The sequence below is a fragment of the Drosophila albomicans genome, chromosome 2L, assembly GCF_009650485.2.
Source record: "Drosophila albomicans strain 15112-1751.03 chromosome 2L, ASM965048v2, whole genome shotgun sequence".
Classification (NCBI taxonomy): domain Eukaryota; kingdom Metazoa; phylum Arthropoda; class Insecta; order Diptera; family Drosophilidae; genus Drosophila; species Drosophila albomicans.
This window is the reverse complement of record NC_047628.2, coordinates 16,384,527-16,411,062: the sequence shown is the minus strand read 5'-3', so window position 1 is coordinate 16,411,062 and position 26,536 is coordinate 16,384,527. Positions and strand designations below refer to the sequence as shown.

Genomic DNA, 26,536 nt, shown 5'->3' with positions numbered 1-26,536 from the left:
TGTATTCATGATCAATCTGCCTGCGTCTAATACAAGTTATTTTTTTGGGGTTATAGAACTACTTAATTTTGCAGCATGTGATTTATGTGGAGGGAGTTCCCTAGTTTTCAGATTCCTCCCGATCCCCAGCAAACAACTCAATCGCTTTGCGTTCTATCGCATTATTATCGATGCAACAGCAAAGGCAGCTGTTCCAGCTCAGCTGCCACAGCAACAACACAGCATTACGTGTGTGTTGTGTGTGTGTGCAACTTTTGTGGCAACACCGGTTGGCTCCCTGCATTTGTTTGTTCATCCTCCGCTGATCAGTTTGCGAACAAAGCGCGACGAGTGAAGACGTGAATCGCGCAAAACGACTACGCGACGTGCTTGCCACAAATGGTTGCACGAGCTTAGCGCATTTTTTGTTTACTTTTATACGTAGAAAAAAGTGTGTGTGTGAGTGTTTATTAATCGAAAATTCAATTGCCATACCAATTTGTGCAACATGCCGTCAACAAACTTCGTGGCAAGTGTCGCATGTGAATACTACGGTGCATAAAGTTGCCACGATATGTTGCATTTTGGATTTATTGCAAGAAAACCTTCAACGCCGCGAGTCAACGCAACACGCAACATACACGCAATCTCAACTTGGAAACGACGCTGAGATTGGGAAGCTCCAGCTTTGGTCTCCACTTGGCGAAGATTGTCTCAATTCTAGGTACGATATTATTCTGCTGTCCCTTGAGGCTTGGGTGACTTATGTATTTAACGCCTTGTCCAGAGCACTCGGCACTTCGGATCAATGCCACCTGCTGTGCTTTTGGCGCCCTAATCACTGCACGATATCCTCTTTTTAAAAAAGATTTTGAAGTGCGTTTCTATTTCACATTTGCATCTTTTTACGGTCCTAGAATCATACTAAATTTTCTATCGTCATATTTATTGCGAAATTATGAAATATATGCAAGGACTGATAAAAATATTTATTATTTGTTGAAATACATTTAGAATATATTCACAGAAAAGTAGCTAACTAACTACATAAAATTACAAAATGTTGAAGATCTTTCAATCGAATCTGCATATGTTCTCCCTATAATAAATAGGCTTTACTTAGCATTAAATATAATAATTATATTTTTATTATTCCGTTTAACACTTGCTCAAATTACTCAACCTAAACTTATAGTATATAATTTAAAGCCCCAGACACAACAACAGGATATTCCGTTACTTATTTAATATTCTCAAGCGTTCTATATTTCAATCTCTATGAATTTTTTGTATCGACTTTCAAGTTTAACTCGCCTATTTCTAATAGCTGCCAAACGAGTCAACAAGCTATTAAAATAATCTCTGTCCCATTAAGATGTAATTGTTAGTAAATTGAATTTTACTGTCATCGCCTGACAAATATTGACACAACTTTGAAGAAAGTACTTTTATGTCAGTCACAGATGCGAAAAGTCTCTGGGGATCAAGTTACCCGTTAATCAACTCGAATATCTCTCTCATGTTTACCACAACAATAACATTCACTTTGCGGTTTTATTTTGATTTCTTGCCGTTTTACTGCAGCTTCAAGTAGCGCTAACAACTTGTTGATGATGTGCTGCCAATTGGTTGCTTTTCAAGAGAATTGTGTAAATCAATGTTTGTCATTTACTTTATGACTGTTAGAGAAATTGGCGTATGAAAATATTAGCTGTCTTTTCTTTTAATTTTAACGCATTTGTGGAAAGTTTTCAATAACATTTTGGTTAAGGAATTATAATATAATTTGAAATATATAAACTTTTTTATAAAGTCATTATATTGTTATTATATTTGATAGGGAAATTCAAGAAGGTCAATTAGAAAAAGTAATGACAAAATAATATTCTATAAATATAAAAAAGCAATTCCCTAAAGACACTTAATTTTTAAAGAATCCTATTTCTTATCCTATCATAGCCTAGAATTTTAGTAAAATATTTTAAAAAATTGAAAGGTTTTCGATATGTGCAGGTATTTTATTTCTATTGTGTTTGCTTCTAAGAATTATTATAAAATTTTAAAAGAGGTCAATTAATGAACTCTTTTTGTTCGTATAAAATAATACTGATTTAATATAAAAAGATTTTCTTTAAATACATTTATTTAGTACAATATTTTCTGCTTCGTTTTAAGAATAAACTTTGAAAAGAATATTTAGAAGAAGATGAAAACTTCACAGAGAGATTTTAATTTGAAAGATATAATGTTGTTATACTAATCCAAAGAGTTAATCTAAAGAGATTTTATTTCTAGTATGTTACTTTTTAATATAAAAAGAGTTTCTCTCTAAATACGCCAAATTTCTAGCATATGTACTACTTCGTTTGAAGCGAGTAGTAGTAAAGATAGTGAGAGCTCTAGAAGAATTGCTGATGTGATGTGTTGGATGATAACGTCAGTAACTGGCATTGCCAACATTGTTTATTGTAATTGCGATTTGTGGATCGAATACATCAATGTCACGAGTTGACTGAGACGACACTTTACAGATGTCAAACAATTCCTGCTGCTTGTCGTCGTTTGTCGAATCGTTTCGTTTCGTTTTGTTTGGTTTTGTTTTTCCATATGCTTTCGGCTGTATCGAGAGCTTCTCAGTTTCTCCCAAAACAAAACAAAGAAAGAAATGAAAGACTGACTGTACTCGCATTGTCTTGAGAGATTCGCATGGGAAGTGCAAGACATCCGTTTCACTTGGAATTTTCAATTCACTTTCTTTGCTGCTGCTGTAGCTGCTGCTGGTTGCCATTTCTTTGGGCCATTTGCAGACAAAAGATATAGATATAGTTATAGATTATGTGTATGTTGTAATATTGTATACATGAGTGCGTTCCACTTGGCAGAGTTCGTATCGAGTTGAGTTGTGTGGAGGTTTTTCATCATCATCCGCAGTTAGTTGATGTCGTCGCCATCCGTTTACTGTATCATAAACATTTATGCCAATGTTTTTTTTTGTTTGTTTCTCTCGCTGCGACTTTTCGCGAATTGAGAATGTGTGTGTAAACCTGTTCCATGTGATTTCTTGAGGTATTTTGCCTGGCCTGGCACGACATTTGTTCCTGCTGCCCCAAAAGACACTGACACTGGACTGGATGGACTCTTGGCTCTGACTCTGGCTCTGACTCTTTGCCACGCTGTGGCGACTCGCTTCATGTCGTCACGCGAACTCTCAATCCGTTCATTAATTCAGTTGGCAAACGGTTCGACGGCTCGAGCCTGCTGCTGGTTAGCTGCTTAGTTTGCTGTGTTGTGTGGTGTGGTGTGTTTGGTAGGCGTGCAAGTAGCTGGAAGTGTTAATTAGTTGTTGCTGTCTCGTAACTGTCCCGCTCTCGCCATCTCGCTTGCACACTCTTTCCGCATCGCTATCCGTTAATGATTTATATGGGAACTGGGTGCCAATTGTGGGAGTCGATCCCAGGTTGCAGTTACCTCAACAGACAACTGCGTTTAGTCTAGAATTATGATTCTTACTGTTAACGATAAGATAACCGCCAAAGGGCTTTACTACTTTATACAAAGCCCTAATTAATTGGGCGTTTCGCATCACATCTATGTAGCAGATTCCAGATTTTGTACTTAACTTACGCAGTGAATTGAGTTGTTCATTTCAAGTCTGTTGAGAGTTCCCTCTTTTTATCCTACAAACTCTTCTATTCAATTTTCATTACCATAAATGCCTTTCAACGAGATTCTCATAATGCTAATGCTATTTTAATTTTATGGCTCAGTCTCTGTTACACATTGCGTATACTTAATGTCTGACATTAAGCGAGCGACGCCACCTGAAGTGTTGCTTTAATATGCAATTTATTCACAGTTATTTGTAAATTTTTGTTATTCAATTACAAGTAATTCCGATTTTAATTTATAAACTGTTATTTTGTGGTTATCAAATTAATTGTTTAGCTAATAAACAGTTCATTTAATCTCAACATTGCAATAACTGAAATGGAGTTTTTTAAGTTACCCCTCAATTTATTAATATTTCAAATATTTCTCTAACATTATTTTCCTATAAAAATCCATACTCTAATTCCACTTCATTTACTTTGTTTTGACTTACTTCTTTTTTAGGTTCTTTGATCAATCAAATTTCATTTTTCGGTGTTTCCATTCACTTAAAGAGTTACAAATGGTATACTATATAATCATCTATCTTCAATCTCCCTATCATTTGTTCATCTCTAGAAAACATTATTACAATGTTTGAAATGCAGTTCGTTAAGTTCCCACTGAGCTTATTGATATATCAAATATTTCAATAACATTTTTTCCCATACAAATCTATATTTATTCTTTTAAGTTCTTCATCAATTTCTTGAGTTTATTTATTTTCCCCACAATTTGTTCTCTTTTGTATAGAATAAAAGATTCATTTTTTGTATTTGTTTATTTTACATATAAATACCATCCTATTCTTCGCCAATGTCCGCACATTGTTTTAAGTGGCGGATTCAATTGCTGTTGGGATAATTTGTTTGCCTGGTGGTATTGGATAGTGTAATGATTTCCATAATTGTTGAAATTGCGTTGCCCGCTTTGGGGTTTTAGGGGACAGGACAGTCGTGTGTCTTGTGTACGTCGTGTGTCGTGTGTCGAATCTCGATTTCGACATTGAAAAATTCCTTTTGTTGTTGCTGTTGTTGTTTTGTTGTATTTTGCGCAACTGCCGCCAAACTGACAGTGAGGACGAGCTACAAATTAGTGGACTGACTCTCAGGCGAGTGCATCCCAAGGCTTTGAAATAAATTCCTACATGCAATTTCAGCTTTAGCTTCAGCTTCGACTCTGGCTGCTGCCAACTGCAACTCGGATGTTGATCGCGAATGTGAATGTGAATGGAAATGGGCTTTTGTAGAGTGTGCAGCGGGCAAAAGGGAGGCAGCAAATCAAAAAGATCCTCATTCCCAGTTCCCAATCTCAGTCGCAGTCGCAGTCGCAATAGCAGTCTCTGTCTTCGTCTCGGAAGATGCGCAGGTGATGTTCAGCTGGAGGGCATTGCACGTCTATTGATGCCACCACCTCCGCCTCCATCTCCACCTTCATCTTTAACTTCAAGTTGAAGCTCAACTAATGTGGGTGTGCGACTCTCACATGCGCATATGGAATATGCGATTGGATTATCGTTATCGCATCTGCACAAATTACAAACACATTTCACTAGACGTTGTCCCAACTCGGAATCGCAATCGCAGTCCGCATTCAAGACCGCTGCCTTTAGAGGTCACTTACTATAGCATAGATGGCAGTCCTCACTAAAACCTGTGCAACCTGTGCTCTAAGTTTCTGTCCCCTTTCCTACTCTTGTGTCCCTTTATGGCAAACTGTGACTGCGAATCGCTTTGTCACGACATTTGCATTGTGCCCACTCGACTATTCCTTGAGTACTATGTGAGGTGTATTCTTGGGGTCTTCTTGTTTGTAACTTGGTCACAGTTACAGATGTGATTCCAAATATTAATATATTGGCCATATTTGCATGCATTAACCGTAATCAGCAAACGAGCTAAATAACTTTGTGGCAGAGTATTTTACCATAGTTGAACTTATGAGATATTAACTTAAAAGACTTTCAAATAAATGCCGAACAGATTCAGATTCTCTATATTAGTTCGCATTTTGAACTTTAATTTATTGATATAAATATATTAGGTGGCAAAAAGTAATGTCTATAATTTATTGTGTATTATTTATAATTCAGAATTAAATTCTTTAGCATAAAGAGGAACTGTGTCTAATCTCTCATAACGTTAAAAGATAAATATTATATTTATATTATGGAATAAAGAAATGCAATATTTTGCTTTTCTTAATAAGAATAATGTATTCCTTAATAGGCTAGAGAAAAATAATAAATGCAGAATTGTATCTATACTATTTTTCTATTCCTTGTTTGTTACTTAAGGCTAGAAATTCCGATAGAATTATATGGGTGTCTTTTTTATGTCTCAATAAGCGTTGTCAGGCTAATGCTAGAATTGCATTAAAGAAAGCCTCGTGTTTATAGGTCTGAATGTAGAAAAAGTGAGTTTCCGCGAAGCTTCGAAAAAAGTGTTGATTAGTATTAATGCTTGTGATTAATGACAGTTGGTTAAGAGTTGTCATAACTGTGGAATTTTCTTGACAACAGATGCAAGTCGATGGTATGCGGACAAGTTGAAAGATTGGTAGACTGCTTGACTGGTAGATTGTTAAATTGGTAGACTTTGCGACTGTTCGACTGGTTGTGCTGAAGGTTAAGGTCAAATATTTAGTTATGAAAGATGAGAGATGGATGGAACGATGAACGATTGCGGCTGATGATGAGTGCCGTTGACGTTGAATTGTGTAATCGTTAAGGTTGATGCAATTCATAAAGCAATGCAGTATGGGAGATGGGAGATAAAGGAGACAACTGCAATCGTTTTGACATGCATCTAATTGTTTGATGCCTTTTACTGCTAACTGATTCAGTGGCCACATAGATGGCCTGGACAAGTTTTTTTTTACTTTCCTTTAGCGGGTCGATCGATGCACGTGTTGGCATGCAACTTGTTGCAGTTCCATCATCGTCATCGTCATCTTGAACAAGAGACCATGCGATGCCATCCATATTGCATAACCCACACGCGACAAGAAATTCAATGGCAGACGGAGGCAGAGTCCGTGATGGGAGATGGAAAATGATGTGATGTGGTCTTTGCCATGGATCGCATTGCATTGCATTACTTCGGATCGGATGGAATTGGATTGTAAGTGCAACTCAACTGTCAGCCTTCTTGGGCTAATGCAATTAAAATCACATTAAAAGTTTTCACACACCTTCTTGGCCAAGACTGCACAGAGAGAGAAATGGATAGGCCATCCATCTGGTTGGCCATCTTATGGCCAAGACTCCCACATAAATTAGCACTACTTTAACTCTGGCTCCTGCTCTTGATCTTGGTGGATTGATAAGCATTGCTTTGTTTTGGGTTTCCGTTTCCATTTCCCTACTTTTCATTTTAATGGGATCTTTAAGCGCAAACCACATTCAAGCTTCCACTTGACGGCATTCTCCAACATTTTCAGCTGCAGTTCTTGATATGTCTCTTTTTCGTTTTTATCCCCATTACTTAAAGAGTGGAAGGTTGGATTAGTGACAAACAAAACTTTAAAATCTTTTATAAACATTTTTTATTTAAGTTGAGTTTGAATGTCTAGAAACTCAAAAGATTAAATAAAATGTGTATGCTCTTAATGAAAAGGATTACAAACAAAAATTGTATTGTAGTTTATGTGCTTCTTATTATTATTTTTGATATCTTTTTTTAATACCGCATAGAATTATACCATTTTTAAATCGGAAAAATTTGCTTTTTTGGTAGAAATTCTTTTCTTTTTTTAGTATTAATTTTTCATATTAATATTAACTAACTAATATTAACTAAGTAACTAGCATTTTACAGTTGAATATACCCAACTTCAGATTTTTTTGTTGGTCGTTTTAGTGTTCGGCATCGTCTTCTCTCTGTCTCTTTTTGGGTATTCGCGACCTGGGCACACACGTAATTATCCTTAAAGCCAAAAACGTGACGATATTTGCAATTTGCTGGCCATTGAGTGCCGTTGCAATGTTCGACAGGAATGCCGAATATAAATAATGTTACAATGTTGCATTCTCTAAAGGAAACAGCAGCTGAAGTTCTCACAGCTGCTAAACAAGGCCGCAACTTTAAGGTTCTTAAAGAACTTATCAACTTGGGAAAGACAACTTTGAGAAAGCGTTGAAAATATGCAAATGACTTTCTTTATTTCAAAAGTTAAATAGCCTTGTTAATGTTACCAAGTTTTTACAATAATATGAAGGTGAAGAAGTCTTTTAAACTAGATAGTTTATTGTTTTTTATAATTTATATATTGCTGAGTTAAAGCTAGTTTATTACTAAGATATTTCTATACATATTTATGAAGTTATAATGAAATTATAGTTTCAAAGAATGAAAAGCTTACAAATTATTATCAGCTATTAGTTAACTTATGCTACTCTACAATTAGTTCAATAAAAGCGAAGTAGATGGGATAATACTGCTTAGCTTCTTTACCATATCTACTATTCTTAGTTCTTTCCGCAGTCAAAAGTGACTAAGTTTTTTTATTTAATTTAGGCTACCGAATCGCCCACAATATCAACAATTAATAGGCTTCGATTGAATTATTCATCAGTCATTGAAGACGGCATTTTTCAGACACCCCGAATATCAGGAACAACAACAAAGTAATTCTACAGGCGCAACAGCAATAACAACGACTTAAAGAAGAGTAAGACTGGGAAGTGGCCAGAATTTCATTGAGTTTCGACTGCGTCGTCGTCTGTCGACTCGATTCGCGAAAATATTTCTCAATGTCTATCCAGAGCCTGAGGCCAGGCGGCCAGCTGCTGAGTGAGGAGAGAACGAAGGCAGAGGACAGGGAAATAGCCGTGGCTAAGGCGAAACAACTACCTATTAATCAAAATCTCTTGATCTGGGCAAATGTCGCTACACTGCGAGAAAAGGCAGCGCACCAAGCGAAACCCATAGCGAAGTGCCTCTAATTGGGTCAGGGAGCATTTCGACAAGTGTGTGGCGTTGGCGGCCACCAAACCCACCACGTTGATGGACGACGCCACGCCAGGCCAGGCCAGAGCTGAGCAGAGTAAGGCTATCGATGCCACAACCACAAGCGGGCAGCTTGATCCGACTTAGGCCTGCCCTCTTGTCTGCTAAGCTTAGTTGGAGGATTAACTATGAGCAGCAGAAGGAGCAGGCGCACGAGGAGATGGACTATGGGCAAATCGCGGTAAATCACAAAAGCAAGACACGAACTGGCTAAACAACAACAATAACAACGGCAACAAGAACAAAGAGATGATGCCAGAGAATTGCTGCACCCTTCGGCTCTTTATTAAATTAAGTTAAATCATGTAATTTCCATGTAGCAAGTCAAAAGTGCAATGAATCGCCATCGCCCAAGACCAAGGTCTGTTGATAATGATGCTCATGGCCAGGGGGAACGGCAAAGGCGGAGACGGAGACGAAGATGAAGGTGAAGGGTCTGCTGTGTGCTGTTTGCTGTACCCTATGATCAGTGATTTTCTTCCTGGGAAACTTTTCGTTTGCCCTCAAAGTTTGTTTTGTTTGACCAGCCACACGCTAAATACGTGTACGCTCACTTCTTCACTTATGGTAGGATGGAATTTAAGTGCTTGCACTTTGTTCGCTCCTTTCTCTGCCAAATCTTCCAGTTGTGCTAATTAATTCATACTCATCGTATCTAAGACGCTGCGCTGATTTGTTGTGGTTTCTCTGCAAATTTCTTCGTACGCTGCTTTGGCTAGACGAGTGTTGGCACAAAATGCAAATTAGTTGGTGGCCAGTGACACAGGGCCATGGCTAGGGCCAATGCCAACTGTGTGACCAGATATCCCCAAAAAGTTTTGAGGAACTTTGCAAGAACTTGTGTGATTAAACATTTCTATGCTTAATATTTATTGAAATATGTATTTTTAAATGTTTGTAAAAAATATATCTTAAAGTTTTATTAATTAAAATTTTAACAGAACATATTTATTTCTATCCCGAAAATAAATTCTTTTTTAATCTCTAGTCCATTTTTAAAGAAGAATTAAAAAAAAATGTATTTCTTTCCTTAAAATAAATTCATTTTGAATCCCATAAAATTGTTGATCCAAAACTATTTAATATTTCCGAAATGTTTCGAAATTTGCTAAAATTAAATGAAATTTTTAATTTTTTCTTTTTTCAATTATGAACTAGGACAGAGCTTATTTGTAGTTAAGTCATGAATATAAATGCATTTTTATTATATTATAATACGACGGCTGAATAAGAAAATAAATACTTTTTTAATCTCCAGTCCATTTTTAAAGAAGAATTCAAAAAAATTATATTTCTTTCCTTAAAATAAATTAATTTTGAATCCCATAAAAATGTTGATCCAAAACTATTTCATATTTTTGAAATGTTTCGAAATTTTCTAAAATTTAATGAAATTTTTATTTTTTTCCATTATGAACTAGGAGAGAGTTTCTTTGTAGTTAAGTGATAAATATAAATGTTTGCATGTTTATTATTTTATAATAAGATGGCTGAATGAGATTGAGACAATCTTGCAATTAAATCACATTTGTGGTTAAAATCGGCATTCATTTTCCGTTATGCCTTGACCCACTGTGCGCTTGGGCCCCACATTGTCTCAGTGTGGTTCAAGCTTTAGTTTGGCTTGAACGCCGGGACGAAGACGACAAGACGTCGACCCGACCCACAACAGCGTTTGCGTTTTAGGTCTGTCCGTTGAGTTGAGTGGAAACTGTATATCGTATCTCGTAGTTAGAATAAATAACTTTAGCTTAAACTTAGCGAGCAGTGGCATTCGCTAGCTGCAGTTGCAGTTGCAGTTTGCTGTTAGCTGCTGTTGCTGTCGCTGTTGCACAGCAGCATACCTCAATGCATGCCACGAAACTATCTGACGGACATATTGAGATACATTTCCCCCTTGGTTGCCAAGCGACAAAGCATGGAGTATGGAAATGGATTTGGTCTGTATATTTATGAGATTTATTTTACGAATAGTTTATGCGATGTCGCTACCTGATTTTCTGTCAAGATTCTCGCTCAGCATTCATTATGGGCAAATTGAGCAAAGAGTATTTCATTCCCTCTTCCAATAGCACAAACTTCCGCAACTCTCCACAACTGATTGCCGTTGCTCAGATAGTCAAATTGTTCAACTGTCTCTGGCATTGGGTTAAGCCGATTTATGGATGATTATAATGAATAGAACTTTTTCGTAAATCGACAATGATTGTCAGCAGCGTGATAAAGTGGATGATGTAGCAGTTAAATGAGCTTAACTGCATTGTTAATTTACCTGTTTACAGATTAGCGAACATGTTGCTTAGTCGTCAATTAAACACCAATAGTTTTATCTGATAAGTAATCAAAGTAAAGTTCTGAATAGTTATCAATTTATGCAGATTCTTTTGTAACTAATGTTGAAGCTGTTTGGCTGTATTTTCAATAGTCAAGCTTTTAACCATAATAATATTTTATGTCTTGCAAAATCCAGTTCTTTAATTTATAATTTGAATGTATTCACAGCAGTCGCACAGAAATACGATATTGGGGTATCGTATATCGTAAAGAATGAGTTAAATATCTGACAAAGTATTTCTATTGCTTGTATCCTGTAGGAAGAGAGTGAGGCGAGTCCATGTTAGGTAATCGCCATAATCAAGCAAGAAGTATGTGGCAGTGACTCAGATATCAGCTCTGCAGTCTGCTCAAGGTACTCAAAGCTCAAAGCCGCCCGCTGTGTTGACACTGAGAAATGCTTGAGCCGGCGGCGGTGGTTCTTGTGGTGGCCACCAAGAAGCGTTTGCATCGGCCACGCTTGCAACATTTTTATGACAATCATTTGAGTTAATTGCGAACAGCAAATGTCCTCTGCTTGCCACAGTGGTCTGTGGCGACCACACCGCGTGGCATTGCCACAAAGTGTGGCATAAATATTGTGTCTCATTTCGATTGGCAACTCATCTATCTGTGGCAAGTCCCCGCAACAGCTGTGTGCCAGCTTAGCGCAGTTGATTTCTGTTTGGCGTTTGGCGTTTTGGGGAGGAGCATCGTACGTCAGCTGCAAAGTCGCATGTTGCAAGCAGAAAGCAGCAAGCAGCAAGTTGCAAGTTGCAAGTAAAAGGCATTAGCGTCCGTGTCTGTCACCTTCGTCATGGTCACGCTAATCGTGGTAATCGCCTGCGCCAATAAACTGACAGGTTTATGGGCGAGCAGACGCAGAAAGAGACAGAGACAGAAACAGCGACAGGGACAGGGATGGGACGACAGAGATGGAAGATGCGTGCGAAAGAGAGATGCGGAAGCCACCGAGACAGTTGCACACTTGATTTAAAAGCAATTAAAATGCGAATTGATGTCGCGATTGATTCAGACCCCATACACAGTGAGAAAAACTAATAGACAAATTCCCTGAATTTATTACATTTTGAATCCAATATCTTATATACATATATGTACATATAAATATTGAATTCAACATAAATTGTTATATTAAATGTGAAAGCTTAATTTTCTAGTCATATGTATTTATAGGTCAAAATACATTTATATATTTAGCTCCAAAAGTTAACTTCGCGAAGAATATAATTTCGCTTAACGGTCTTAACTTAAAAAATAATTGAAAGTCAATGGAGTCACACACAAAACAAAAACTCTGTCGCTCTATTTAAAATCTTAGCGGCAAATTTTCTTTTTGGCTCCAATTGAAGATCAAATAAAGCAAAGTAAAATCGTTATTTTTAAAGTTGTTGCATTGCTTTCGCTTAAGTTTTTCTCTCAGTGCACCCAGACCCATCAAATTCATCTCATTTTATGTGCTTGTGTTGCAGGTATCTTCGGTTAATGGGTCACGCAAGATGTTGATGCTATGTTGCTGCCGGATCAGACATACGCTGACTACGTGGCCCGACACCTGACCAAGCCGCACTCCAATCACTCCACTTCCAATACCAAATCGAATGCGAAGCCCAGCTCAAGCGACAGCAGCAGCAGCTACGATCGCACTGCGGACTTCTTTGAGAACATTCCCGACTTTGTGGGCGCCTCGTTGCCGACCTTTCTCTACACTCCGCAACCGGCTCCCGCTCAGCCTGTTGATGTCCACCCTGGGTCACCAGCTCCATCATCATCGTCATCCAGTCCCAGCGGACGAGATGACGAACACCATTCTAGCGAGAGCGAGAACTGCAACGATGTGCTGCGTCTGTGCGAAGATTTTCTCTGTCGACATCGCATGCGTCCCGACTTCTTCTGCCAATACCACAAGGCGGTCAGGTGAGTGGCAGCATTTAACTGCTAACAATATTCTAACAGCTGATTTATAACTCTTTTTCTCTCTGCAGCTCAGCGACTCCCTCGCCGCGGCAGAGCAAAGCTTCGCCTGTTGTGGACACAGCCGCCTCTGCTTCGGGCGAGCTAAAGTCTTCCAAGGATCAAGCCTCCTCCCAATCACAATCGGACAGCAAAGCCAATGCAATCGTGGAGCGCTTCACTAAGTTCTCCGCCATTTACACGCTGCCTGTGGCGAAGCGCAAGAAAACATGCAATAAAACCACCGGAAATATAACAGGTGCGCATCTAATGAGTCCTCTTCTAGAGAGAATAAACTAATGTGGAGTAAGAAAGTGTTTTAGAAAGGCAGTCTTATACTTTTTAGTAGGCAATTCAGTCATTTAGTATTAGACATTTTAACAGCATTTAAATGAAATTTATGTTGTCTATTACTAAATTGTATTAGAACATAGAACAGTATAGAAAAACGACTAGTTTTTTTTTTTTTTAATTTATTAAGTAACAATATAGCAATTTAGTACCAATTGTTAACAAAACATTTTGGAAAAACTTCTTCGGGCGTAATGAAATCTAATATTAATTTGATTGAAATTTACTTTACTTTACTTTATTAATTTTTTGAATTATTTAGTGAATACAAATTCCCATATTTAAAAACATTTATTATTTATTAACATTTAAAAACTTCACTGCGCAGCTAAAACAAAGTTTGCGCTGCGGCGAATTGAATTCGCCAGTTTGCAGTTGTCTTAGGGTGACCATGCCACAATGGTTGTTGTCTCTGCTACTGCTGCTGATGAGTTGGTTTGTGTCTCGCCTCGACAGCTGTGTGTTATAAATTAACATCAATTTAAATCATTTGTATACATGAGAATAGTAAAACAATATTATATTAAATGTCAAGCAGAATTGTGTTTTGTGTAGATTTAGAATTTCTGCATAATTATTAGTGTGTGAGTTGTGTGTTGACTGTTGAATGCAGTAAATTGCAAAATGCAATCGTCTTTGCTGTGGGAATTGTGAAATGCAGCCTTAACAATAAACAATCAACACTAATTAACACGCGACCAGCAAACGAGACACAGCTGAGCGAGACAAGAAGTGAAGAGAGAGGAGAGATGCGAGGAGAAGTGGCGCATAGTTCAAACACTTGACCTCATATTTGAGCAACTGCACAGAGACCAAACAACAACGAGATGTGGAGTTGTGTGGAGTTAAGGAGATGGAGAGAACAGGCCTTTTACCTGTTATAGACGCAGACAGACAAAAACGAGAGAGAGAACAGCAAGAGAGAGAGAGAGGAGTGCGCTTATTAGAGAGACAGCAAAACGATCGTTTGACTCGGCTTCTCGTCTGCTGGAAGCGATCAGTCTGCGGCTTACTCTGCCAGCGTGCAAGTGTGTTTAAGCGATCGCAACGCGGTTTAACTGCTTAACTGTCTGTCTACCTGTCGACAGACGACGACACCCTGTATCGTCTCGTGTAATAAACAAAATTTGTCGAATATGCTATGTGTATTGTGATGTGTTTGAAAACATAACGGAAAAGTCGCTAAAACAAAAGCCACACAACAAGAGACTTGTTTGCCAAAGTGTGTGCCCCCTCTGGTTATATTCGGTATACACACAGCACACAATGTGTGTGTAGCTAGCAGTGAGTGTGTGTGTGTGTTAGTGTGCGAGTGCCAGTGTGAGTACCTTGAAGGTATCTAAGCATCCACAGCGAGACAGCGAGTTCGGGTACATTTTCAACTTCGCGTGTTCAACTGAAGTTGCTAACTCGTTTTTCAAAAAAGTAAAAGAAAAAAAGGAAAAACAACAAAAGTCTGCACACAACAACAAGAAGAAAACAAGCGCGCGCAACTTCGAAAGAGCTACGAAAAATAATCATAATAATAATAATAAAGAGAGAAATAATAATACGAAGATAAAACACATATATTAATAAACGGCCAAAGAAGAGGAGGCAAAAACAAGAACCATATAACTCTCTCGAACTAAGGCAGATTGGGACAGCGACTGAAGGAGAAGCAGAGACAGAGACAGAGATTTGACTGCGTTGTTGCCCTTCTGCATTCTTTTTGCTTGTTTATTTATTTTGTTCTCGTTCTCGCTGTTCACTTGTTGCGTGGCCCAAAAAAAAACTATACAAAATCGAAGAACAACAACACGCAGCTGCAGATAGAGACAGCAAACATTCGGGTTGCAGGCTCACATAGAGACACACACATACAGATAAACGAAAAACAGGCAAGCAGCCAAAAGTACAAGCCTGTGGCCTGGCCTGGTCTGGTCAATTCTACAGACCAAGTCCCAGTCTGAGTCTCAATCTGAATCTGAGTCGCTGTTGGAGTCGCCCGGCATGCGCCTGTGCGGAAAACCTGTTGGTTCGGGCGTGTTTTAGTGCTGCGTTTGCGTGTCCCGTCTCCCTCTATCTTTCTCTCGGGATATTGTCATCTCAGTCGCTCGCTTATTCGGAGTGTACGAAATTATTCAAATAAGAAAATCGTCGTCGTCGTCGTCGCCTCGCGTCGTCGTCCTCGCATCCTTAAAACGCTACTCACATTTGAAATCCAAACTTGTTTGCAGTCGGAATTAGCTTTGTTAGCTGGTTTTATTTTTTTGGTGTGTTGTTTGGCTCTCTGTGGTCTCTGCTGGTTCCTTGTTTTGGGCCACACAAATGTGCATCAACTATGGCCACTTTGGGCCTGTCAAAAGTATTCATACTGGATAAATATTTTACGGAATTGCAAAAATTTTGGGAGACCGAGAAGAAGCTGCAGGGTAAGTGACACAGTCAATCGACCTAAGAAAAGGATTCTAACAGAAATATCCAACGAAATTCGCTCTCACTCATCATGCTCTTTCTAAACTCGAAAAGCGTTCATAGTGCCCGCTTCGAGTTTGTTGCCTAAGTCTTTTGTTATGCGCTGCTATTGTTCGCCGTAGAAACAAAGCTTCTTGTTCGCTTTTATTTGGAAACTTTATTTTCATGTTATTTTACTATTCACACGCGTTTTGAACCCTTTTGAACTGCATCGAAATTTATGCTCTCTGATCTTGATGACAATTCTTAGTAGAAGTCGATTTAGATGTGTATTTTGGTCGATCTATTATAAAAGTTACTATTTATAGCTCAAATTAAATGTAGAAACTTTTTGAATTATTCAGAGCAGCAAAGGGAAATTTAAATATATAAAAAACAATACGACTCTTAAATAATATATGTATATTAAAAAAAAAAAATACTTCATAAAAGCTAAACATTTACAATGCTGAATGTATTATATTCGAACTTCCATTTTCTACTCTGAATAATGCAAAAAGTTTCTACATTTGATTTGTGTTATAAATAACAACTTTTATAATAAATCAACAAAAATAATCATATGAACGTTAATTAACTTACATATGTATGAAAAAGCGCAAAATAAGTGTATTTCATTTTATTATTATTGTTATAATTAGTATAAGTATGGAGACCTTTTTTAATCGCTTAAATTGCTATATATATATATAATATAAGCAATTATTCATATCTACCGGAAATGGTGATATTCGTAGCCTATTTAAATACAATTGGAATATTAGTTTAAGTGATAAATGACACAAATTATTTAATAACAAACTATTCGAGGTTTCAATTATTATTATATGTATATACTTCGTATAGAGTTAAGCTTTATGATTACTCAGCTATTGAATGATTTTTCTTTTCGAACAATAACAAGAAGTCAGTGTAGCTACCTTTGTACGTCTGTTGTGCATGTACTTATATGGAACCCTTGTGTATACGAGTATAGTTATAGATTGTCTGCTGCTCTGGCTTGCAACATTTGCCAACCACCAGCATTGGCTACAGCAGCAGCCGCAGTCGCAGCCGCAGAGCTACAGTCACAGCTTCAGCAACAGCAAGAGCGCCACCGCCACCCGCTTCGTCATCTCTCCGCCAGCCTATTGGTGACCAGTTTTTTGGTGCCAGGCAACGCCGCCAACACAGCCGTTGAGATCTTTAAATGTGCCCGACGTCGTCGTCATCGTTGTGTTGTTGTTGGCAAGCTCTTTAGTGGCAAAGCTGCACGCTGATTTCAGCTTCCAAGAAATTTTCTTGCCTGGTGCCTGGGCCAAATCGGATTTTTAGCTTTTTTCTACATGCAAAAATAAGAAACACAAAAAAATGAAATACCAAAATAACAACAACAACAGCGTCAGCAGCAGAGTAGGGTGAAAAGAAAGCTTTGAATCTCTTAAAGAGCCGAGAAATTTATACTCTAAGCAAGAAGTTTTATTACAACTCATGACTTGCATTTGGTCAAATTAATTGATGTATTTATGTAACAAAAGAAGAAAGAAAGCAAAGACAACAGAGCTGAGAATAGAACAGCAGAGAAAGAAGCAATGATATTATCTTTAGGTTTCTTCATTAGAATTCTTCTCAAGATTAGCTTCACTGCTATAAATATGTTTCGGAATATTATCGATAATCTAATGTGCTGCAAAACAGAGGTGACTCCCTTCGAAATTTACTCGATTCTTAAAGACTCTTAGCTGTTACCTTTCCCAAAGTTAGAGTACAATAATCAAAACAAAGTTTTGTTTGATGTTGTTCGCTTGTTGTTTGTGTTGTTGCTGTTGCTGTTGCTGCTTTACCTTTACATATCTTGTGTGCAGCTTAAAAACAAAACTGGTTTTCCGCCATCATCAATGATATCGGATTTTGTTGGTCGAATGTTCGCCCCGAGACTCTGAAACTGTTGGCATCGTTGTCTACTGTCTGCTCTGCTGCCTCTATTTCGATTCGAAATAACAATTTCGAACAAGTTTTCAAATGCTTAATTAGCTTAGTACTTTTACTCACTTGATTTTCTCTTTATTGTTTAATGGATTGCACATAAAAAATCCATTGGAAATGTTGCCTTCAATCTCGTTAAGCTGCAAGACTTGGGAGACTGATTGGCTTAGTAGATACCCTGTATCTTTATGCTGTTGCTGTCTCCATTCTCCGCTTTCTCGCCTTGATTCCATTGGGAGTCATTATGTATCATTATTTATGGCGTTTATCAACCCCAATTCATTGATATTTTCGTGACTTCCCCTTTGACTTCTTTATTTTTATTGTTGTTTTCTCTTCGTTTTTTCTTGGCACCTGCCTCAAATTCTGTTTCTTTTTTCTTCTTGATTCTTTTTCATCTTAGCGTCTTTCGATTTGGCTTGCAAAATTAGTTCATTAAAACATATTTATGTAAATTTCGGCATCGGCAAGTTGTCTTTTCATTATTTTGTTGTATTTTGTATTTGTAAATTGGCGTCGCAAGTCAAGCATCGAAAATTTTGTCAAGCTTGACAAAAACTAATTGATGTGAATGAATTTTCTGTTGTGTGATAAAGTTGTTAATTATAATTAAACAAATTGTGCGTGTCTCCTCCAGAAAGAGGCAATATTATTCTATTTTTATATAATTTTTTACATTTCCCTCATTTTTACATATTATTGCTTTTATTGTGTTTTGCTTATGATACTTTGATCAGACGTAAATGTAGCTTTTAATTCTATTCAAATTGGTTCATTAACCATTTAAAGCAGACAAATGTATTTTCAATACTTTTGCTGAAGCTGGACTAGTTGCTACCCTATAAAAAAAACGATATTATACAGTTTTAATATAGTTAATTTCAATATAGTTTTTAGATATATTTAAAATGGTTAATTATACATCAATTAAATGTGAAATCCTGTCTAGTTTCTGCTCAATAAATATGAATTAAACTTGCCAAAGATTTTTAGCTCTTGTAGGAAAAAGTTCCTTGTAGTGAAAATAATATTGTAATTTTCAAAAATCTTTTTCAACACTCAGTTAATAATGTTTTTATTATTGTACTGTAATAACGAATACAATTCCTTATCGCGACGAATAATAATAGTTTGCCTACTTTAAGTTTAATAGTTTTTAAACACATTTGCTGTATTTTCGTCATACTAATCGGTCTCTTCTTTCCCTCTTTCAGATGCCTCATCGTCCAATGAGGCAGTGCATCTGCAGCAGCGGCTGAAGAGTCTCAGCACCGAGCTGCTGGTCATGCGAAATCGCCTGCATGTCGAGGGTCAGGGTCAGGTTCAGAGTCGCAACGGCGGTGGCGGTGGCGGAGGCGGTGCTGTTGATGCACAACAACAACATCACAGCCTTGGCGTTGGTCTTACAACGGGCGGTGCGAAGGCGGCCAACTTTGAGTTGAATGCCTCCAGTCCGAATCTCAATTTGGGCACGAGTCTCTCGACAAATGCGCTGCAGCAGCATGTGAACGGAGCTGGTGGTCAACACACGCTGCCCAAGGTGAGTAAGATATAGAGGAGAATGCAAACAATTGAGTGTAATTGTTGCCACTTTTCCAGCATGCCTACAACTTCAGCCAGACGCTGCCGAGCAACGCGGGCTCTGGGGGAGTGATCTCGGCACGGAACACATCCATTCCGCATCCGTTGCCCCATCAGCTGGGCGAGAAGTCGACGCTGGCGCATCACAAGAGTCACACGGGCAACTTGGCAACAGCGGCACCTGCAGCGTTGCCTCATGGCAACGGAGGCAACTCCAGCTCCAACTGCAACACGCTGCCGATGCGCTCGTCGGCGGCCACAGCGCTGGCGGCATCGATAGCCGCCTCCCATCATCATCACCATCAGCATCATCAGCCACACCATCAGCAACAGCAGCAGCAACATCAGCTGCAGCAACAGCAACATCAGCAGCAGCAGCAGTCGCTCAATCAACAGTTTGCCACATCAACGAAACATGCGAATCCTTGCCAGAGTGTTAAGACGCTGCCATTTGGATTTGCCTCCAGCAATGGCGGCGGCGGCAACATCAAGTTGCAGTCGAGCCATCGCTTGCCCAAGGACATGCGGGATCTGATCCATCTGGCGGGACCGCTTAATGAGCATGCCGTTATGCACACGCTTCAGGCTCGCTTCAATGAGCAGCGCTATTTCGTAAGTGTCGATCCGACGCCAGCTAATGCCCATGTTTTTGCCGGCACTGGATAATGTCAGTCATTATCTGTGGCAGCATTTAGCATAACCAGTTCACAGTTAGACTCACTTTTATCCCACTCCAATTACGCGCGAGCAGAGACAATCTCCGTCTGCTTCAGCTTCAGCTTCAACTCCAGCGTCCAACAATTATCGTAATAGTTTGTCATTAAATTAAATTTCCGCTTGCACTCGCCTCAGATTAACTGTTAATTTCGACAATTATATAGCGTCTGAATACTCACACTACTGTCTAACTATCTCCATGGTCAACTGTCTAACTAGCCCGAGGCCATGGAGGCTGCAGACATCGCGACTCGAGTCTGGAGAGACTCTAGACGGTAGATTGCACACTTTGCTGTTGGAAGCAGCAGCAGAAGTCAGCACTTTGAATGTCGCGTATTTGCTGATTTGCCGATTCCGTTGTTGACTCACATCCCCATAATGAGCAGCGATTTCCTTTTTCCGCTGAACTCTAAATGAGAAAATTATTGCTACAATTTCAAACTAGATCTTGTCACTGTCCACTATTCTCCATTGTTATCAATACGTAATAATGCTTTCTTTTCGGTATATAGAATTTAACTTTCAATCTCATTTAGTGCATCTTCAACGTTCGGGAATTTTATTGATCATTCCCTAAAAACAATATATCAAGGAACCGAACTCTTTAAATACCTGAATCATATGACTAAAGTGTAGTAAATAATTTATGAAATTTTATATTCTCTTGCTGAGGTTAACAAGAAAGAACAAGTTAAGGAACAGTTCTGCTGTTTCGTTAGCCTGGCTTTCCTGGAAATCTACACTTTCTTCTCCTTGTCCTCCCCTTAATGACTTTAAAGTTGTGTGACTCACTGAAAGATTAATAACCTACAAAATTCATCATCTGTTTTCTTTCACAACTCAACAGACAAATGTGGGACCCATACTGCTGTCGATTAATCCGTATCTGGACGTTGGCAATCCGCTGACATTGACATCGACACGCGACCTTCCGCTTGCCCCGCAACTCCAGAAGATTGTGCAGGAGGCAGTGCGTCAGCAGAGCGAAACTGGCTATCCGCAAGCAATCATATTGTCGGGCACAAGTGGAGCTGGAAAGACAGCGAATGCCATGTTGATGTTGCGTCAATTGTTTGCCATTGCCGGCGGTGGCCCCGAGACAGATGCCTTCAAGCATTTGGCTGCTGCGTTTACCGTCTTGCGTTCGTTGGGATCCGCGAAGACTACAACGAACTCGGAATCCAGTCGCATTGGCCAGTTCATCGAGGTGCAGGTGACGGATGGTGCACTGTATCGCACTAAGATACATTGTTACTTTCTGGATCAGACGCGTGTGATACGTCCATTGCCCAAGGAGAAGAACTATCACATTTTCTATCAACTGCTTGCGGGTCTCAATCGAGATGAACGCCAGAAGCTGCACTTGGAGGGCTATTCGCCGGCCAATCTGCGTTATCTGCGTGGTGATATCGCCCAGAACGAGCAGGAGGATGCAGTGCGCTTCCAGGCGTGGAAGACTTGCCTGGGCATCCTGGGAATTCCCTTCTTGGATGTGGTGCGTGTGTTGGCAGCTGTGCTTTTGCTTGGCAATGTGCAGTTCATTGATAGCGGGGTAAGTTATTTTATTTTCCATACAATTATTTTTTTAAGTAAAGTTAGCAAATATCTTTATTCTTTGAAAAAAAAAATCGTTTTGCGATATTCCATTGTGATTAGTAGTTGCGTTTGTGTAAAGCGCCATCTATTGTTGAGAAGCACCAGTAACAAAAGCTGCATATTGGCGCCATCTAGCGTTCAGTTGCTGCTCGCATATACATGTTTACTTTTTTGCTGCCATTTCAGCGATGCTGCTGTGGTGCTTTGGCTAGAGCATCGTTCTTGTGTGCGTTAGGTGCCGAGTTCAACTCGCGCTCGCTCGCATCCAAAGAAAAACTTTTTAAATTTCTTGCGCTGATGTGATTATGGGTAATTTACGTCTGAAATGTCGTGTTCGATATCTTATACATACTGAGCGAGAAATCATTTTTGTTTATTTTAAATAGAAGTACATAAATTTTTAAAGGCAACTTCAGCAGTAACTAACAAAGATAGAATTTGAATAATTATTTATTTTAAATCAATTTAATTTCAACAAGGGAATAAATTACCTTATTGCTATTGTTAATTTGCATATCTTGCTTTTACTATAAATATGCAAATGATTTCTTTCGTGGAAATTGGCAATTAATATATTCATCCGATTGCAATAATATCTTATTTGTTTGCCATTGTCTTTTAAATACATAAAAATCGAAATTAATTGCCAGCAGCAACGAATAATTTGCTTAACATGAGTGCTTTCTGTTTACTCAATTGTTGCATTTAAATCCAGCTGCAACTGCATTACTTATACTTCATTTTCCTGCTTCTTTTCTCACACACAATCTCAGGGTCTCGAGGTGGACGTCAAAGGCGAAACAGAGCTCAATTCGGTGGCCAGTCTTTTGGGAGTGCCGCCTGCAGCACTCTTCCGTGGCCTGACGACACGAACGCACAATGTGCGAGGCCAGTTGGTGAAGTCGGTGTGCGGCGATGGCGATGCCAATATGACGAGGGATTGCCTGGCAAAAGCCTTGTACTGTCGCCTGGTTGCGACGATTGTGCGGCGTGCGAATAGCCTCAAGCGTCTCGGCTCTACACTGGGCACATTGAGCTCGGACTCGAATGAATCCGTGCACAATCAGGCGGATGCAGCTTCGCAGCATGCCTCGACCATTGGCGGTGGCAATGCTGGGTCCAAGTCGATGGCAGCTCTTAATAATGCTGTGCGACATGCAACGGATGGCTTCATTGGCATATTGGATATGTTTGGCTTTGAGGAGCCATCGCCCCACGCCCAGCTGGAACATTTATGCATCAATCTGTGCGCCGAGACCATGCAACACTTTTACAACACACACATCTTCAAGTCGTCGGTGGAATCGTGTCGTGATGAGGGCATCGTGTGTGACACCGAAGTGGACTATGTGGACAATGTGCCATGCATTGATTTGATATCATCGTTGCGCACAGGGCTGCTTAGCCTGTTGGACATGGAGTGTTCGGTGCGTGGCACCGCCGAGAGCTATGTCACAAAGCTGAAAGTGCAACATCGCTGCTCCACTCGCCTGGAGACGCGGCATGCCTCCGAGCCGGATGATCCGCGTCTCTTTGCCATACGCCATTTTGCGGGTCGTGTGGAGTACGATACCACGGACTTTTTGGACACGAATCGTGATGTGGTTCCTGATGATTTGGTTGCTGTGTTCTACAAGCACAGCTGCAACTTTGGCTTTGCCACGCATCTCTTTGGCTCCGAGCTGAAAGCGCTCTACGCGCAGCAACAGGCGCCGCGTGGCCTCAGCTTCCGTATCTCGCCCACCTCGCACTCGGATCTGCTCAACGGCGACGAACCGGTGTCCACACTCACCCAGGACTTTCACACGCGTCTCGATAATCTGCTGCGCACTCTCGTTCATGCGCGTCCGCATTTTGTGCGCTGCATTCGCAGCAATGCCGCTGAGCAGGCGGGAAGATTCGAGAGGATGACGGTGGTGCGTCAGATACGCTCGCTGCAGGTGCTGGAGACAGTGAATCTGATGGCTTCTGGGTTCCCGCATCGCATGCGCTTCAAGCAGTTCAATGCACGCTATCGCATGTTGGCTCCATTCCGTTTGCTGCGTCGCAGCGAGGACAAGGCGCTGGAGGATTGCCAGCTTATCCTGCAGTATGCCATGGACATGGAGCAGCCACCGGTGCTCGATGGCTCCGTGACGCTGGCCTGGGCACCGGGCAAGCGACATGTGTTCATCAGCGAGGGCATTCGCCAGCATCTGGAGCATTTGCGCACCGAGATACGACACAGGAGTGCCACCCGGATGCAGGCCACCTGGCGTGGCTGGTGGTGGCGCAAGAAGATGGGCACCACAAGCAGCATCAAGCGACCCGCTGCCAACGACACTGCTGCTGCAGCTGCCGGTGGCTTGATGGCAGCGCTGCCGGCAATTGCCAGCTCTTGTGCCAAACTCGCCAGCGCTCACAACAATCCCAATGGCAAGGCGACCTCAGCTGCCATGGCTGCTCTCGCTGCGGTGGCTGCAGCTGCCCCTAATACGGGTAAGGAAATGAATGCCACTGACAGCACATCATTTTAATTGTTTATTTTTCATGCTATGCAGTTCCCCGCCTATCCGCAAAGTCCACGAATCCAAGTCTAGGCATTGGCACTGTGACCAGGCCGAGACCTCAACCCATCGCCGGGACTCCTCCGCCGGATCCTCACGAGAAATGCGACCAGAAGATTATACAACAAACTTGTAGTCTCTTCGGATTAGATTTGGTAAGTGGCTCATTTTGTTATTGTGTCACATCACAATCGCTCGCTTCCTGTTTGCTGTTCCCTGCTTCCGGCGGAGGCACAGTGGTCAAAAGTGTGTAGTAAATCACTCTCGGATGTATGAGTGATTGAAAGCTACAACAAAGTAGTGCAATGAGTTTTGAAATTCATTTTTTTTAATAATTTTTTTGTTAAATTAATTTTGAACTGATTTAAAATGTGTGTTTATAATATGATGTCGCAGAAAAATACTTTCACAAATAATAACCGACTGCAAATTGTAATGAGTTTTAAAATTAGTCTTTTGATATTTTTTATCTAAATTTCATTTTCTACTGATTTAAAGTTTAGGTTTATATAAATTATGTATTCTATACTTTTACAAACAACAAATACTGTTGAGACAACCAACCAAATAGTTGAAACTTTTTCTTAAAGAAATTTAATCATAAGAATTTATAGTTTACTTATTGCCCACTGTACAATCCCAGTTTATTTGCCTGAGTTGATTTTTACTTTTCCATCTTTACTTTTTCTCTTTTTCATATGAACTATTCCCTCTTGGATTATGATGCTGTGATTGTTGCTGCACTTGTTTCTGTGGTTCTCTTTGTGCTTGCGCTTGTGTTCGTGTTCGTGTTTGTGGCTGACCCTAGGAGCGGCCACCTCCCGTGCCCCCATCGAGAGCTTACACCATCACGGCGAACTCGAAGAAGCTGGGCTATCCGCAAAGTCGCATCATGAAAATGAATTTTCCAGAGGATGCGCTTGCTAATCCGGCTTCTGCATTGCCGCCTGCAGCAGGCGCCGGAGGAGGAGCTGGAGCAGCAGGAGGAGGAGGAGAGCAACAGCAGCAGCAGTTGAAAAAAGGCGAAACAGTGACTGTGGTGGGCGCCTCGAGTGGACGAGGCCATTTGATTGTCGAGCACAAAGGCCAAAGTTACCATGTACCCTTTCAGTACATGGAACTGAGCAGTCAAGCGATTGCCTCTGCCTCCGTTTCGGGCGCTGGCTCCGGCTCTGGAGGATCAGCCAGCATTCCCACTGTGCCCATTGTGAAGGGACAGGGAAATGGAGTGAAGATTTGACACACAATTGAACTGAGATCGAACCAGATCGAAGACTGTATATAAATAGTTTTAAAAAGTTTCTCAAAATATTTGCATACGAGAATTGTGCTTACCCGAGTATTGTTAAGATTATGGAACACTTTGTAGTATTATCGTATGGTAGGTTGTAGCTTCCAGTGCCAATCAAGTGAGTTCTTCCAGTAGGAATAATATTCGAGTATAAGTTTTTGTAATTAAATACACTCACACACAGACATACATACATGAGATTAGTTATCGCTCGTTATTCGATTAATCATCGATCGGTCTCGCTGCGGTTTTTATTTCTTATTTTTGTTACTCATTCTCGTTCGGCTCGTTCATAAATAGCACACACACATCACATACTTTAGAATAGCTTTAAGATTTCACCTTTTCCTAATAATTAAAAGCTGCTCATCATAACAATTTTAATCAAGGGCCATTTATGTGCTAGAAATCTATAATTTGAAACCATTAAAGAACAACATATTTGTATATAAGCTATTTATTTAAAATTCTCAATTCAATTATCAATTATTACAACATCTATTGTGGTTGGATGAGTTGTTTGGCAAATGGGTCGACCTGTCTTCAAGGCGCAGTTTTTTTCGACCAACTCGAACTTTTCCTCTTCTTTATTGAAACGCAATATGCCACACATATAGGATAATCTCTTGCCCTTTGATGGTCCATTGAGTAATTCAGCTTTTGTTCCCGTTGTCAATGAATAGAAATATGCTGTGTTAACGAGATTATTCAAATCGGTCCAGTACTCAATGGATTTATCTAAACGATTTTGCAGACTCTTCAAATCGTCAAGACTTTGCAGATTGATGAGATGTCCTTTCATTCGACGGCACTTTTCAACGGCACCAAACCAATTTACGATTTCCGTCTGATCGATATGAAGAAACATATAACCGATTTTCACAAATCCTTCCGGGATATCCGCGTAAAACACATCGCTGATATTGTGATTGATAAATACTGCTGAGCGATTACCTAAGGTACAACAATAATTTGTTTATTTTGTTTACTCTGCTTTTATAACTTTACCGTTTAATACGGGCTCGTCCAAAGCGGAGCACAATGGAAAAAGCAATAAAATACAATAAATATTTGAAATCAACAAAACTTGTTTATGCATTTTATAAAGT

General features: G+C 39.8%; 1 protein-coding gene and 1 long non-coding RNA gene across 4 annotated transcripts; one reads left to right on the top strand and one right to left on the bottom strand.

Annotated features, from left to right (window-relative positions):
- The first annotated feature begins 334 nt into the window (after positions 1-334).
- Positions 335-26,420, top strand: LOC117565077 (unconventional myosin-Ia). 2 transcript variants are annotated; one of them, XM_034244027.2, is made up of 9 exons: positions 335-703; positions 12,443-12,887; positions 12,956-13,182; positions 18,911-19,236; positions 19,296-19,889; positions 20,842-21,546; positions 22,364-24,068; positions 24,131-24,291; positions 24,945-26,420. In XM_034244027.2, exons 2-9 carry the CDS (start codon positions 12,481-12,483, stop codon positions 25,374-25,376), a joined length of 4,557 nt encoding a protein of 1,518 aa, XP_034099918.1. In that variant the 5' UTR covers positions 335-703; positions 12,443-12,480; the 3' UTR covers positions 25,377-26,420. The 2 variants fall into 2 exon arrangements, with proteins under 2 accessions (XP_034099918.1, XP_034099919.1); XM_034244028.2 differs by lacking the exons at positions 335-703; positions 12,443-12,887; positions 12,956-13,182 and adding an exon at positions 13,780-15,688 and having other exon boundaries at positions 24,945-26,418.
- Positions 16,537-18,250, bottom strand: LOC117565080 (uncharacterized). Of its 2 annotated transcripts, none has more exons than XR_004571813.2 (3): positions 17,763-18,250; positions 17,561-17,692; positions 16,537-17,052 (listed from the first exon to the last, which is right to left on the bottom strand). It is a non-coding gene; the product is annotated as an uncharacterized LOC117565080 (long non-coding RNA). The 2 variants fall into 2 exon arrangements; XR_004571812.2 differs by having other exon boundaries at positions 16,538-17,052; positions 17,555-17,692; positions 17,763-18,249.
- Positions 26,421-26,536: the final 116 nt, after the last annotated feature.

What these genes read in the sequence shown, in the direction of transcription:
- LOC117565077 (XM_034244027.2), top strand. Translation starts at nt 12,481, where the DNA reads ATGTTGCTGCCGGATCAGACATACGCTGACTACGTGGCCCGACACCTG. An exon ending in AACCACCGGAAATATAACAG is followed by an intron (nt 13,183 to 18,910) that starts GTGCGCATCTAA and finishes TCCCTCTTTCAG; the next exon opens with ATGCCTCATCGTCCAATGAG. An exon ending in TGCAGTTCATTGATAGCGGG is followed by an intron (nt 21,547 to 22,363) that starts GTAAGTTATTTT and finishes ACACAATCTCAG; the next exon opens with GGTCTCGAGGTGGACGTCAA.